The sequence below is a fragment of the Balaenoptera musculus genome, chromosome X (genome assembly GCF_009873245.2).
Source record: "Balaenoptera musculus isolate JJ_BM4_2016_0621 chromosome X, mBalMus1.pri.v3, whole genome shotgun sequence".
Lineage (NCBI taxonomy): Eukaryota > Metazoa > Chordata > Mammalia > Artiodactyla > Balaenopteridae > Balaenoptera > Balaenoptera musculus.
Genome location: NC_045806.1, coordinates 45,536,018 through 45,550,455, shown reverse-complemented (window position 1 = coordinate 45,550,455; position 14,438 = coordinate 45,536,018). Strand labels below are relative to the sequence as shown.

Genomic DNA, 14,438 nt, shown 5'->3' with positions numbered 1-14,438 from the left:
AGCTGGGACTGAGGTCTGTATGCCTCCTCCCAGGTCCCTTTGCATAATGAGGCTGGTTTCCACAGCTCCCATAAAGGCACTTTTCTCCATGAATGGATGCCAAATTATTGCAGGGGTGGGGGGTGCAGTGAGAGACATCTTATTCGGCCATCTTGCTGGCATCACTCCTTATGTTGCTATAATGGACATTTTGGATATTATATGTGGCAACTCTGGAAACCAGATTCTCGCCCCTCCCCAGGGTTTGTTGTTATGATTTGTCGTTGTTTGTTTAGACTTTTCTGAACTGACTTCGTAATTCTTTGTTTTGTGTGGTCATTGAAGTCTCTATTCTATTAGCTTAGTGGTCAGCTAGTGATTTGCTTTATACTCCTGGAACCGAAATATCTCTGTCTTTGCTGGTGGGGTCTGTGTGTATGTTGGTATCTTCAGTGTGAATACTCACTGTCTTCGGTACTCAGCCAGGAAGTTTACAACTCTCACTTAGCCTTCACTTCTGGCTTGCATAGAGCCTGATGTCAGCCAGAGATGTGGGAACTTAGTGCTTTTTCAGGTCTTTTCTGAGAATGTGCCCAACCTTGGGCATACATGTGGCCTTCTAGATTCTCAGGAGTGTGTGGAAAGGGCTTTTCAAAGCCCTTATTCCCCAAAGCATTGCACGCCCCAGCCTTTCTTCCCAAGCTTTTCAGTTTGTCTGTTATTTACCCCAATTGTATGCCTGTTCCAGGGGACTAATGCACTTACTCTTGAATGTTTTCAACAAGTGCCCACCCCCACCCCTGGGAGAGTTCAGAATTAGGCAAAAATGATGGATATCTCAAACGCTGTTGAAAATACAGGTTAGTTTTTAAGCAAGATTGTATGGCTGGGGTTTTGGATTTGGAAGTCAATAATAGTGTACAGTTGAGCCATTCTCCCCTATTACCGTAGGGGCTAGTACTTGTTGATGAGTTTTTTAGACTTTGTGGTGGCAGAGTACAGTAGTAGTAAGCAATGCAGAATCGTCTACTCTGCACTTTGGCTCATGTCAAAAAGTAAGGAACTGGAGAGCATGTGATTCCACCCTATGTGAGAGGTGAGCAGGCTGAGCCTGGAAAGCACAGTACAGTACTGAAGACCCAATGGATCAAGACTGACCTTTCAGCAAGCCTGACTGCAGGCATATAAAATACATTTGCTTGCAGGAGCTGTTTATGTTCTTCTCAGTAGCATCCTCACAGAATAATGAAATTGATCTCATTGGAGAAATCACCTTTAGGCAGACCATCTTGCCTTGAGTCTTACTGAAGTTCTTGCTTCTCTTTGCTCCCTCTTTTTGTTTGACTTTAACATTGGATGTCTTCTCAACACTGTGTTCCAGGCAGCCACATACTCATAAATATTTTATACACAAAGCTACCTTAGGCACTGTTTTAACACTGTCTTTTCTCTTTTTCCAAGAGCTGGGGTGGAAAGGAGAATGGCTTTGGACTTGCAGAATGTTGCAGAGACTTGCATATGATGGTAAGTAACTCTTTGGGATATGGGTGTCTTTTGACAGAGCTGTGCGTGATCTCTTTTTGAGCCTTACTTTACAATGAATATATGGTATTTAAAGTTGCCACTTCACATCAGGACTTTTGAGGAACCTGAGATCAATTGAGATATAGCATACCTTTTCTAGAAATGCTTGGGCTCTCAATGTACTGGTGGTAAATGAAGAATCTCAGAAACAAAGTATATGATCATACCCATCTCTTGAGTAAGAAACTGCGTTTGGTGAGTCAGTTTGAAAGTGATGAAAAATCCCAGAAAGTACACTTCCTTGCACTTTTTCACTGGAACTATCAGAACTCTGGGCAGTCTGGCATGATTTAAGAATGGCTGCTTGGAAAACAGTTCTGCCATTTTGGTTATTGAGAACTTGTAGTGTTCTGTGTGCTTTCCATGTTTACCCCTCGTGCCTGTCCTGCTCATACCTTTAACCCATGTTTAGACTATGAACTCAGGCCATCCTCCCCTCTGCTTTGATACGTTGCTATAGAACCACAAAGCACAACTGGATTATTATGATACAATTCCATGCCAAGAAGCAGCTGTATTTTCCAACAGATGTACTGCTGCTTTTGTCAATTTGTCATGTATAGGACAAATGGCTGCAGTGAAATTTAGTGTATTTATCTTAACAAGCCTTTTTACCCCTAGGAGAATGGTTCTTTTTCTGGTCACAGAAAACTACAAATAGAACAAATTACTTTCCCACCTTAGCTGGTATATACTTTCTTTAGTGTGCATTATATGAGTGGATATTGGGTAATATGAGAGGTGAATGTTGTCTGTTTTAATAATCAAAGCTATATAAATCTTAAAGGGTATTCAGTTTGGAATTCTAATTCTGAGAAAATTATTTTTCATCTTTAAGTTTAGTTGATTAATTCTGAGACTCCTTATGTATATCAAGCTTGTTCTTGGCCACTTGAGCAAAACAGTATGATATACTCTACTAGGCTTGCGTGATGTCTGTTACCCATCTTGATCTCAGCCTATATTAAGAAATCATGCATTCTTTTATTTATTGGTATTTGGCATGTCATAGGACTTTGAAAACTTTGTGTACTTTGAAAGGAAGTAATACATATACATGTTAAAAAATTCTAAGAGTATAAAGGGGTATACAATAATTCTCCATCCCCAGAGACAACCACTGCTACCGGTTTCTTTCAAAGATACACTTTAATGGGCATGCTCTTGCAGTCTTACTTTGTTTTTCATGTTGCTTTTCGAGCGTTAAATAGGAATTGTTGTCAGGGTCTGGTTTATATTGACTTGGTATCTACCTGTGCAGAAAAGCAGTTGGATATCATGAGAAATGATGTAGGATGGTATAGAAAGGAGTATTTAAAGAATTATGAAGGTAGGCCCATGAGGCATAGTTTGAATAAAATATTTCAAAAGGCGATTATATTCACTGAGATTTCCATAAGAGTGTTCTTTTCCATTCTCGAACTGGTACCTAGACCCTTGTATTTGTCCTTCATCCTTGGATTCTTATTAATTATTGGGGGCAGACTTGCCTCTCTTTTTCCTCTTGAGAATAGCTGCAGTCAAAATTGATCTCTTGAAAGAAAGAGCAACTGATAACTTGAGTTATCAGTAAGGAATATGAAAGCTTTTGGAGCTCTGGGCTCCACCCTCCTGATTCTGTGTTGTTACAAGACATCTGAGCTCTGCTAAAACAAGGAGTGAAGGCACTGTAGCTGCTGACGACACTGGTCATTCTGCTGTCACACTGAGTTGGACAAGTGGCTAAGTCCGAGGGAAGATTTAAGAGAAGATGGTATCTCATTCTTTTCATGTGTTTTATACACAGAAATACCCACCCAGTGCAACTACACTACACTTTGAATTCTATGCAGACCCTGGGGCCGAGGTCAAAATCGAGAGAAGGGTGAGTCTCATTCACACTTGTTCTAATAAAGTCAGTAATCCGTAGCTGGGGTCAACTTTTCTAGGACTCCTCAGTAAAAAGAGGGAATGATGTTGAGCTACGTTGCTGCCCTTCCAAGCTAAATATATCCAGCAGCTTCTCAGGAATAAGTGTTCATTGTTTGCCCAGCTCTGATAGGTTTGAATCTTACTTATGTTGGAACTGCCAAAAGACAGGACTCTGTTTATGTGGCACTGTTAGGACTGGTGTATTTTTCTCAGTCTCAGTTGAGAATTCCACCGTTTAGTATAATAGTCCAGGTAGTGATCGGCTGAACTTTCTCTACTTAAGCCAGCCTGCAAGAAGTCTATGTATTGCTTACAAGGTCCTGCTTCAATTATCTGGACATTGCATATTCTTTGAGGAGATACAAAATTCACTTTGGCTTAGAAGTGGCCGAGTGAACAAGATCTTTTTTTTTTCCTTTCTACTTACAATATATAATAATAATAAATAATCTTTCTAGATTATTGGTGCCTTGAGAACAGCTCTAATGCATATTTAGAAAGAAACCATTTTCATGGATTCACTCTGCTGTGAATACAGAGGCTGTAGGTATTAAGTCAATACAGGTTAAAAAGGGATAAGGAAGAACATGAAATGTATCTGGCTATGTGCGTTATATATTTAATCTACTGGTTTCAAAGAAGTTTTGCTGAAAATATATAAAATGAACATTTGGGGGGATTCTAAAGAATATTTTGATTTTTGAGAGCATTCAGTTGAGGCTTCAACCTAGGAGGTGACAGCTTGTTTTTCAGATAGCTCTTGCAGTCCTATGGCAGGGGGAAGCTAAGGTATACAGTGACTCCTAACAACTCTCCTATCTTTTTAATTTCAGACATCTAGTAACACACTACATTATATTCACATAGAGCAACTTGACAAGGTAAGAGGAATCTTTGACTCTGGGTTAGTTCTTAACATTTGGTTCACTTTTTGTTCCTAACAGTTTTTTTTCTAATGTAGATTTCAGAAAGCCCTTCTGAAATCATGGAATCTCTTACCAAAATGTACAGCATTCCTAAGGATAAGCAGGTATGATATGTCTTAAAAATATCTAAAGGGTGTGGTTGTTATCCATATAGATCAGTGATATGTGCTGGGGCTGGGATATAGCAGAGCAGAAAGAATGGAGTCAGACAGTGGGCAAATTAGCCTCCGTGGGCCTTAGTTTCCTCATCTTTTATGAGGCCAACACTTACTGACTTCCTAGGTCCTGGTGAGACTTTGAGGAAAACAGAAGCAGCCTTATTCACCATGAATATCTAATAAGTGGTGGTAGCTCAACACTTTGGATACCAAAGAAGAAAACGTTTAGTTGTGTTATTTTTTTCCGCTCATTGTAATGGTGATCAAATATTTGATTTGATTAATAACAATCAGAACTCTTGCCAAATGTCAAGTAGCCCAATGAGTAAGATTTAGCCCTCCCTCAGAAAGTATAGTCACCTTTTCCATTGGTTTCCTAATTTAGGTCTTATGTCTCTACAGATGCTGTTATTTACACACATACGGCTGGCCCATGGCTTTTCTAATCACAGGAAGCGATTGCAAGCTGTTCAGGCCAGGCTGCATGCAATATCTATATTAGGTAAGAGAATAACACCCTATAATTAACAGGCCCTGGTTAGGCAGTTTAGACTTGATTTCCTTTGAACTTCATCTGTCTTTGTTGCTGTGGGGCTTATTGTAGTTACCTAGGTGGCAAGTTAAATTGTAAAATTGCCAGCATTCCTAGTGTTCACTGTATTCATCATCCTTGGGCTCCTTAATGTTGGGTCAGAAAGAGGATATGATTGACATATATCACATAGGTTTAGTCTTTATTTGGGCGGGGGTTTTTTGTTTTGGTTTTTTTTTTTATGAGTGTTCAGATAGTCGTCTTCCTCTGGGCACTATTTTTCCTCTTGCCATTTCATCTTCCTCTTCTTTGGGAGTATAATTTTGAAATTCATTAAATAGTCAGTACTGTGCATTTTACTTTTAACTGTAGGGTGGTATAGTGGAAAGCACACTGGTTTTGAAATCAGTCCTGGGCTTTCACCCTGACTTCAGTTTATTAGGCACCTGTTTATCCTTTTGGCCTCAGTTTCCTCATTTAATAAGTATTTTATAAGCTGATCTGAGGATTAAATGAAAACGTGTAAAGTACCTAGCACAGGCCAGGCACATAGAAGGTATAAAATGGTAGCTCCTGTTAATATTACCATCCTTCATTATGTAATTACTTGTTTTTCTACTCTTTAAAACTATGAGTTCCTTGAAATGAAATTCCTGCTATTCTATTTATATCCATACCTAGCATAACATACCTAGCATAACTTCTGGTATGTTAGTGGGTACCCAGGAAATGTTTGTTGAAAACTGAATGTGCTCAAATCCCATTAGTTTGCACTTCAGGAGACTGTGTTCAGTATTACCTTTGTGTGGGATTTATTGGAAGTGGATTACATGCATTCTCTCAAGTTTTACTACAGTGTCATACAAGTTTCTGATTTAGTCTGCAATAGTCCATAAATTCTGTTCTTTACAGTTTGTATAAGTGTTTCCAGTGTAAAACAGAAGCACATGAAGAGACTAAAATGGAAGTCCAGGGTGTAATAGTGTTATCAAGTAGTGATGTTATAGAATATTAATTCTTCATTCTCTTTTGATTCCTGAAAATCTTTGCCCAAGACAATATCATTAATAGGAGAATCTGTCAGTTTGGTGGGTATTTAGAGCTTATCACTATATTTGATCCAATCCCCTAGAATTCAGTGATTCTGCCCTCCAGTACTGGTGGGAAGGGAGTCCTTCCCCAGAACCAGTAGGTGCCAAAAGGTTTGTCATTGGGCAGTGGCTTGACCACTGCCTTCTTGCCTAAAGTGTTTATTTCTCCTTTTGCAGTGTATTCCAATGCCTTGCAGGAGTCTGCAAACAGTATCTTGTATAATGGGTTGATAGAAGAGTTGGTAGATGTCCTTCAGATAACAGATAAGCAGCTTATGGTGAGTATTTATTAATATTTTCCTGTGTATATCAGGCTCGTATGTATTTATCTGATTTTTGGTTTTTCCCAGAGGTTAAAATGAACCCCAAGAGGGACGCTTAGCCCTTTCCTCTTTGGATATTTCGCTGCAAATTTAACAAACGCAGGATTTTCAATGTTATTCTCAACAGACCTCCATCTACTCCAAGCAATTACCAGTAGAATGACTTAAATTTTAGAGTGGGTATTAGCAACTTGGTTCAGTCATCTACTTCTTATTTAACACACCCCATGTTTACTTTCTGTTTTCAAAGGAGATTAAAGCTGCTTCTTTACGAACATTAACATCAATTGTCCACTTGGAGAGAACTCCCAAACTCAGCAGTATTATTGACTGTACTGGAACTGCCTCCTACCATGGATTTTTGCCTGTACTTGTGCGGAACTGTATCCAGGCCATGATTGGTAAGTTTTGGTGGTTATTGTCCTAGCCACCAAGAGGAACCCTACCCTTTGCTTTGTCTGCCTTTGTTTAACATCCTGCCAACTTAACACCAAATTCTAAGCTTGCTCTTTCTCTCCCTCTCTCCACTTCCCTTGTAGATCCTTCCATGGATCCGTACCCTCACCAGTTTGCCACTGCTCTCTTCTCTTTTTTATATCATCTGGCCAGCTACGATGCTGGTGGCGAAGCCTTGGTCTCCTGTGGAATGATGGAAGCCTTATTGAAGGTGCTCTACTTGTTTTAAAAAATACATTTGTGGGGAAATCAACTAAGAGGTTACAGAGTTGTGAATGGTTTACTGTGAGAACAGTTAGCATAAGAAAGCTTACCCAGAAAATGTTATACTTAATTTCTCAAGTTTGGCCTTCTAGTTATCTCATTAACAACTTTTAAGAGCAGCTATTTCCATTATTAAGAATTGCTCATAGTCCAGCATGATGTGATAGGAGGCCCTGGGTACTAATTAAGATATTGCCACATCTTATCATGACCTTAGGCATGATAGGCTTTGCCATGTGCTGGGCACTGGGCACCAGCTCTTTTCTCCCTGAATATTTTATTTAATCCTGAAAGGTAATTTATGTCCCTATTACCTCAGGAGGTTGAGTCTCAGAAGTGATAGAGCTATCATTTGGCAAGCACCAAAAATCAAACATATATTTTTTTCCTCCTATACCATACTGCCTCCCTGAAACCCTAGACTGCATGTTTCCAGAAGAGCACATTATTTACAGCTTTGTGTCTTTTCATTTGATTGGTTTTACCTTTTTCTCTCCCTAATAGGTCATAAAGTTTCTTGGTGATGAACAGGACCAGATAACATTTGTCACCAGAGCTGTCAGAGTGGTTGACCTCATCACCAATCTGGACATGGCAGCTTTTCAATCCCATAGTGGACTTTCTATCTTCATTTATAGACTTGAGGTATACAAGGAGCACTTTGGAGCATTTTGCATATACTTGTATGTAGTGAGAGCTGAGCCTAGGAACTATCCTTATAACCCTAAAGAGCCATTTTATCCCTCTTGTTTTTAGAAACCAGTTCTGTAATCTGCCTGTGATATTCTTTTGTTATAATTGTTTTTAATCTCTGTTATTTATGTAGGATTATCTTACTGTTTTCCCCTTGATCGTAGCATGAAGTAGATTTGTGCCGAAAAGAATGTCCTTTTGTGATCAAGCCAAAGATCCAGAGACCCAGTACTACACAAGAAGGAGAAGAAATGGAAACTGATATGGATGGTAATTGACAGTTACTATAAGTATTGGTTCATTATCTTCTTTTTTCCCAATAAAGTGTAAGCTCCGTGAGATCAGGATACTGTTTTGTTCACTGCTGTAATCTCCAGTAGTGCCTGATATGTATATCGTAAGTGTTTAAATATGTGTTAGGGAAAGATAAGGAGAATGTAGACACTAAAATGGGACCCTGTGAAACTATCTGGCCATTTTGAGAAGGAAAGGGAGAGGTGAAAAAGTTGTTGGTAGGGAATAAGTTTTAAATCATAAAATCTGAAAGATAGAAGACCAGGTATTCTTAATCTTGGGGTGCATCAGGTGAGTCCATTTTTAAAACTTCCCCCAGTTCATAGCTCTTAATAGTACCAAAAATAAAAAAACTTCCACAAAACAGCTTTCTTAGAATTTAATCTTATCTTGACCCAGGATGTCATTACATATATCTGTTATCATGCTAATAATAAAGGTATTAGAATTTTTATAATGCTTTCATTCTTTACACTAAATATCCCTAAGTTTTCATTCCTTTTTTTCCCGAACACAATTAACTATGTGCATTGCTGCCCCTAGAAACCCCTTTACCCAATTTCTATCTCTAGTCTACAGTGGGTGACTTGGCATTTGAGGTAATGGGTGTGGTCATGTGGTCCTGAGTGTTGATTAAAATGTGACATATCCTAAATGTGGTGGTGTAGAAGACAATTTAAAGACTCACTGTTCACTATAAATCAGTGTTTGTCAAACTTCAGTAAGCATAAGAATAAACTAAAGTGCTTGCTAAAATAAAGATTTAGTGCAATGCTTGATTTAGTAAGTAAGACCAGGAAATCTACATTTTTAAAAACTAATCCTGGTGATTATGATATACTCGTAGAGAAAATTGTATATTCACTGAAAAGCAGGTTACAAAACCATGAGTTTGTGTTTCCTGTGTATAAGTAGGCACATGTATGTATGTTTGTATATGTATAAAAAAGATTAGAAGAAAAATCCACAGTTGGTTGAATCCACAGATGTGGAACCTCGGATATGTAGGGTTGACTGTAAAGTTATATGCAGATTTTTGACTATATGGAGGGTTGGGGCCCCAACGTTTGTGTTGTTCAAAGGCCAACTGTATTTTCATTTTGGGTTTCAATATTCTAATCCTCCATTTTGATATCATTCATCTCACCTTACGGAAAAAAATTGTTCTCAAATAACCTTCTCTTTGGTGGTGCCTTTTATTCTAACTAATTTCTTTATCATAACTTTTACTTTAGTTGCAGATGTGACTATGGAAAGTAGTCCCGGCTCATCCATCTCTGTGGAGCACCGTCTGGATGTTGAATTAAGGGCATCAAGTTCCAGCAGCACTAGCATCTCCTCTGGCCCTGGCCCTCGTCCTGGTATGTAGACATAGAGAGACACAGCCGATAACAGTGATTGAATTACTAAACTAGTGAAGCAAGGTGCTTTGGGGGAGCTTAAGCAGTACATTTGGAGGTTTGCTTCTTATGACTGTGACTGTTACTTTGCCATTCTGGTATTCATTTTCTCGTATTAACATTTATTTCATAGCATTTTATAGTTTTCCAACTATTCACACATTGATTATTTTATCAAAACATCCATGTTTATGGGCAGATAATATTCAAAATAGTAACTGAGGATCAGAGTTAATCTTTTTACTTTGTAATTTTTCTTTTTTACTTTAGACTTTTAATTTTAGTATAGGTTTTGTGTAGTCCTTGGTGATTTATTTTTTCCAGTTTTAAAGCTTAGGTAAATGTTCTTCCCAACATCCAGAGATTTCACTTCGCATGTCTGCTAGTGTTGCTATAGTGCATGCGGATCTCCTAAAAATTTGTTTTATGTACCTGCTCATTGTACATAATGGTGAACCAGTATAATCCTCTTTCTCCCTTGCCAGGAGTCCAGTGTATTCCACAACGAGCCGCACTTCTGAAATCCATGTTGAATTTCCTCAAGAAGGCCATTCAAGACCCTGCTTTCTCGGATGGCATACGACATGGTATTTGATTCTAGATACTTTCTGGAGGGGTGTTTGACTCTCAAAAATTGGTCCTTTTCATACTTTTTAGGAAAAGGCCATGCCATTTTGAATAGCTTTTAGTCCTTTAGTGTCACTTTTCCTAGACCTAAGGATTGTTCGTTCAACTATTTTAATAATGATTCACCTATTTTTTTTCCTGTTTCAGCTTTTGAATCTGTGTTCACTTCCAGTCTGCTACCCCACTCTGTCTCTCAGTGTCTGTATTCTTTTATTCTTTGACCTACTGTTAAAAGGTTATTGCATGGACAAGGAATAAATAATAGAATTTTAGGAGGAGACAAGTGGAGGCCATTAAATTGGAATCAACATAGACTTTGCCACCGTGCGGTATATGTAATATATTGATCCATCATCCCCACGCATCAAACTACTACTGGACTGATCATATTCTTCTTGATGTTTGCTTTTCTCTTAGTGATGGATGGTTCTCTGCCTACCTCCCTGAAACACATCATCAGCAATGCAGAATATTATGGCCCATCACTTTTTCTCCTAGGTAAGTGGAAGTTGAATTTGTTCATACCAAGCTGGAATAACCTAGCAGTGTTCTCTGTGTGTTTTATATCCTTGTAGAAGTTTACTATCCACATTTGTCCACTGTGTGATTATGTGTCTTTCTAGTTGGTGATGAAATAGAGAAAGGTCAGAGTCCAGTTTCAAATAAATATCCATTTGCAGTGTATTGTGTCAGGCAAATGTGATAACTACTACACTACAGAACTCTTTTTTGCAGTGTATTGTGAATCATTTGTAATCAATAGTATTATTGTACACTTGGATTTTTGTGCTATACTTACATTGCACGTGTGGTAGGAAACATGTCTTTATTCAGTGGTTAGTCCCTAACCTTGGTCTAAAAAGCCCAATCAGAATGGTTTCCATTCTCAGAATTGAATGTCAGACCTGTAAGCTGTAGCATAGAAAATTGTTTCTTACTGGAGAAAATTGTTTTGGAACTTGTGGGTACTTTGTAGTTACTTATAGAAAATGTCCTTGCATTTTGACATCACCACTACTTTGAGTATTGCTGTTGTTAAAACCTCATATTTATTAACTGGCATTTATTGAGTGCCATACATATTCAGGACAATACACAAGATATATATGCTTCTAGAATTCTCCTTAAAACTGTAAAGGAATTTAGTGGGAGGTGTAGAAATAGAGAAATCCTCCTTGTACCAGTAGCACACATATTTTAATACTTTGGGTGTCTGGAGGGAGAGGTTTTGGCTACTACAGACTCAGATGCTTAACTGCCTTGCCGAAGCAATTTAGGGTTTTTTTTGTATATTACCTTTGTATCCTGTGACTCTGCTAAATGCTTTTTATTTTATTTTATTTTTTGTTCCTGAACTCAGAGGGGAAAGCATTCAGTCAGTATTTCACCATTAAGTTTGAGGTTAGCCAAAAAAAAAAAAAGTTTGAGGCTAGCAGAAGATTTTGTGTTGAATGTTTTGTTCCTCTTGATCAGGTTGAGGAAGTGTTCCCTTGTGTTACAGCAACTCCATTTTGACATGGAGAGGCTCCCTCCCAAGGTTAGTTTCAGGTGGAAAAACTCCTGACAGTAGTCCTTTGGTATGATCAAAAAAGGATTTGTTACACAGTTGGAGAAGTCCCAGGTCAAGGGACAGGGAGGGATGGCTCTCTTTGGGAGAAAGCCCCAGAACAGAGAAAAGCAAGTGCACAGGCCTTTATTTATAAAGGGGAAGTTTAAAAGGCAGCAAGAGGATACATGTGCTTGTGGGTTGGGGTGGGGAGCAGGTGAGCCCTCTCAGGATGATGAAGGAAGCAGTAAATGAGACTTAGAGCATAAAAGCAAACGTCAGTGTAGGTCAAAATTCCTTCTTTAAAGTCTTGATTCATCCCTGGCATTTGAATTAGCATAACAACCTCCCAGGTTCCCTGTAAATAAACTTGTACTTGAAAGGGACCAGATTTGCAAAGCCAACCCAAAGTAATTAGTCCGGCAATTATTTTAGCTCCATAAATAATAGTGTAGAGCCTTTCACCCCAGGCAGAAGGAGATGGCCAGGAAAAGAAATTAATGGGGGTCTGAGAATCTCTTGGAGTATTTTAGTAATATAATTGGCTGTTTTGGTTTGTTATTTTATTTGTTGAACTATTCTGGATATGTTTCCTATATTATTAACCCACATGCAATAGGAGGTCCCCTTTAAGGCACAAGCTCCACTTCGAAATACCAGTAGGTAGTTTAATGTAATGTATTATCAATTGTCATAGCAAGTAGATTGCTTTGTCCCTCATTAAGGGCTTCTAAGACCTGAGTTGTTTGGTTTATGTGGTCGGCCAGGAGTTATGCCATTATCTGGGTAGCCTCTATGAGATGAATCTGTTACAGAATTGAAAACACCTAAACACCTTGTGCCTATTACACCAAAGCTGGTGATGAGGCCCAATATAATAGGTAAAAAGATGTCCCAGTGCTCCCTTTTGTAGCCAGTTGATAGGGGAGCCTAGGGGGAGGGCATGAAGGGGAAGTCAGTGAGGAAGTACCTGGTGAGGTTGTGGTGTCCTGTTGCAACAATTCCATGCTAAAACCCACCAAATAAAGATTCTGACTCCTCTCATATCCTACCTCTGGCTCTTCTACCCCACTTTTATACCCAGTTGTGTCCCCTTTAACTTCCTCGACTGCCTTTTCTTCTCTCTCACCTCCTGTCTTAGCCTTGCCACATTTTAATCTGTTCAAGTCTGCATATGCTCTGTTCCTAGCCTAGCTGACACTAGTACCAACATGGTTATTGTGGACTGCTTAACTGGAGAGGGTGACAGGTAGTCAGTATGAATATTGAAGACCTCCAGAGCAGCAAGAGTTATTTGTATAAGTGGTTGCCTCTCCTGGGGCACCTGGTAACATTGCTGGAGGTTGAGTGCTCAGGTGACATTCTCTGTTACTATTACAAAAAATATTGTCCATCAAGTTGAGGAAGAAGGAAATGTGGGGTAGTGATAGGGGAATAATGGAGAGTGAAGTATGAGACTGTCCGATGAGGGGAAATCAGCTCATGGGGCCATGGAGTTGTGATGAGTGGTATAGCAGCAGATATGGGAGCAGTTAACATTTGAGGGTGTCAGCATCGAGGCTAGGACTATCAATTATGCTGAATGTCTAAGTTATCTAGGATGCTGGGTTGATGGGAGTCCTGGCCTAGCCCCAAAACTTTGATGGAAAGTTTTATACATTGGAGAAGTACTTAGAGAAGTGACTGAATATCAGTATTCCTTTGTCCCCAGGAGTTATAACGTAATTTCTTACAGGAAAACTGTGGACTGATTGAATACCCCAAACAAGTGAAGTCACAGCATAGACAAGAAAGGGCCCAAGGACTTTGGCATTGAGCTGGAGTGGTAGAATCCAAGACCCAAGCCAGCCAAATGAGGCATTGCCAGGCCAACCAGAGTCTGGCATAATATTATGCTAGAATGTTGCATAATATTTTCAAACCTGTGGTCTCCGGGCCTTGGCATGCTAGAGGTGCCTATATATTATAGGGGCCATGGGCATTGTTATCCCAGATTATGTAGTGGTTTCTCAGTCAGTATCTCCGTAATAGCATGGATTCAGAGCTAGCATCCTATTTAAGAGTGTTGGTACTGGGAACTAATTTAAGATCTTCCTTTCCTCTTTGGAAGAACCATAAAGTTGTAGACGTGGGCCCAGCCAGGCACCAAGACCTCCATTTCCTGCAAAGAGGGATCTCCAGTTAGCGAACCTTTAAAACTATTGGGTTAGCCAAAAAGTTACTTCAGTTTTTAAGTAAAAATAAAAGATGCATTTTTCATTTTCACCAAGAACTTTTTTGAACAACGTATTCACCCTTTTGTTCCACTACCTTCTGCCATTTTTCAGGCAACTTCATAATTCCATCTTCCCAAAACATTTTATCTTTTTGAGCAAAGAACTGTTCCAGGTACCTTTTACAGTCTTCCAGAGAACCGAAATTTTCCATTAACAGAATTTTGTAAAGACCGAAATAAATCCGAAGGTGCAATATCTGGTGAATACAGCGGATGAATCAGAACCAGCCAAGCTGTAACAATTTTTGCCTGATCATCAAAGAAACATGCAGTCTTGCATTATCCTGATGGAAGATTATGCGTTTTCTGTTGACTAATTCCAGACGCTTTTCGTCGAGTGCTGCTTTCAGTTGGTGTAATTGAGAGCAGTACTTGTTGG

General features: G+C 39.1%; 1 protein-coding gene across 12 annotated transcripts in view; it reads left to right on the top strand.

Moving 5' to 3' along the window:
• The window catches only part of HUWE1 (HECT, UBA and WWE domain containing E3 ubiquitin protein ligase 1), a 138,858-nt gene that overhangs the window by 44,159 nt on the left and 80,261 nt on the right, over nucleotides 1-14,438 (top strand). For 11 of the 12 annotated variants that reach the window (XM_036840528.1, XM_036840526.1, XM_036840533.1 and 8 more), the window contains 13 exons: nucleotides 1,441-1,503; nucleotides 3,350-3,427; nucleotides 4,308-4,355; nucleotides 4,436-4,504; nucleotides 4,961-5,060; nucleotides 6,338-6,459; nucleotides 6,755-6,905; nucleotides 7,044-7,171; nucleotides 7,729-7,869; nucleotides 8,082-8,187; nucleotides 9,447-9,572; nucleotides 10,097-10,198; nucleotides 10,656-10,736. In XM_036840528.1, the coding sequence (XP_036696423.1) occupies nucleotides 1,441-1,503; nucleotides 3,350-3,427; nucleotides 4,308-4,355; nucleotides 4,436-4,504; nucleotides 4,961-5,060; nucleotides 6,338-6,459; nucleotides 6,755-6,905; nucleotides 7,044-7,171; nucleotides 7,729-7,869; nucleotides 8,082-8,187; nucleotides 9,447-9,572; nucleotides 10,097-10,198; nucleotides 10,656-10,736 (1,315 nt within the window). The remainder of the gene's footprint in view (nucleotides 1-1,440; nucleotides 1,504-3,349; nucleotides 3,428-4,307; nucleotides 4,356-4,435; nucleotides 4,505-4,960; nucleotides 5,061-6,337; nucleotides 6,460-6,754; nucleotides 6,906-7,043; nucleotides 7,172-7,728; nucleotides 7,870-8,081; nucleotides 8,188-9,446; nucleotides 9,573-10,096; nucleotides 10,199-10,655; nucleotides 10,737-14,438) is intronic. The other variant, XM_036840532.1, reaches the window with a different exon arrangement.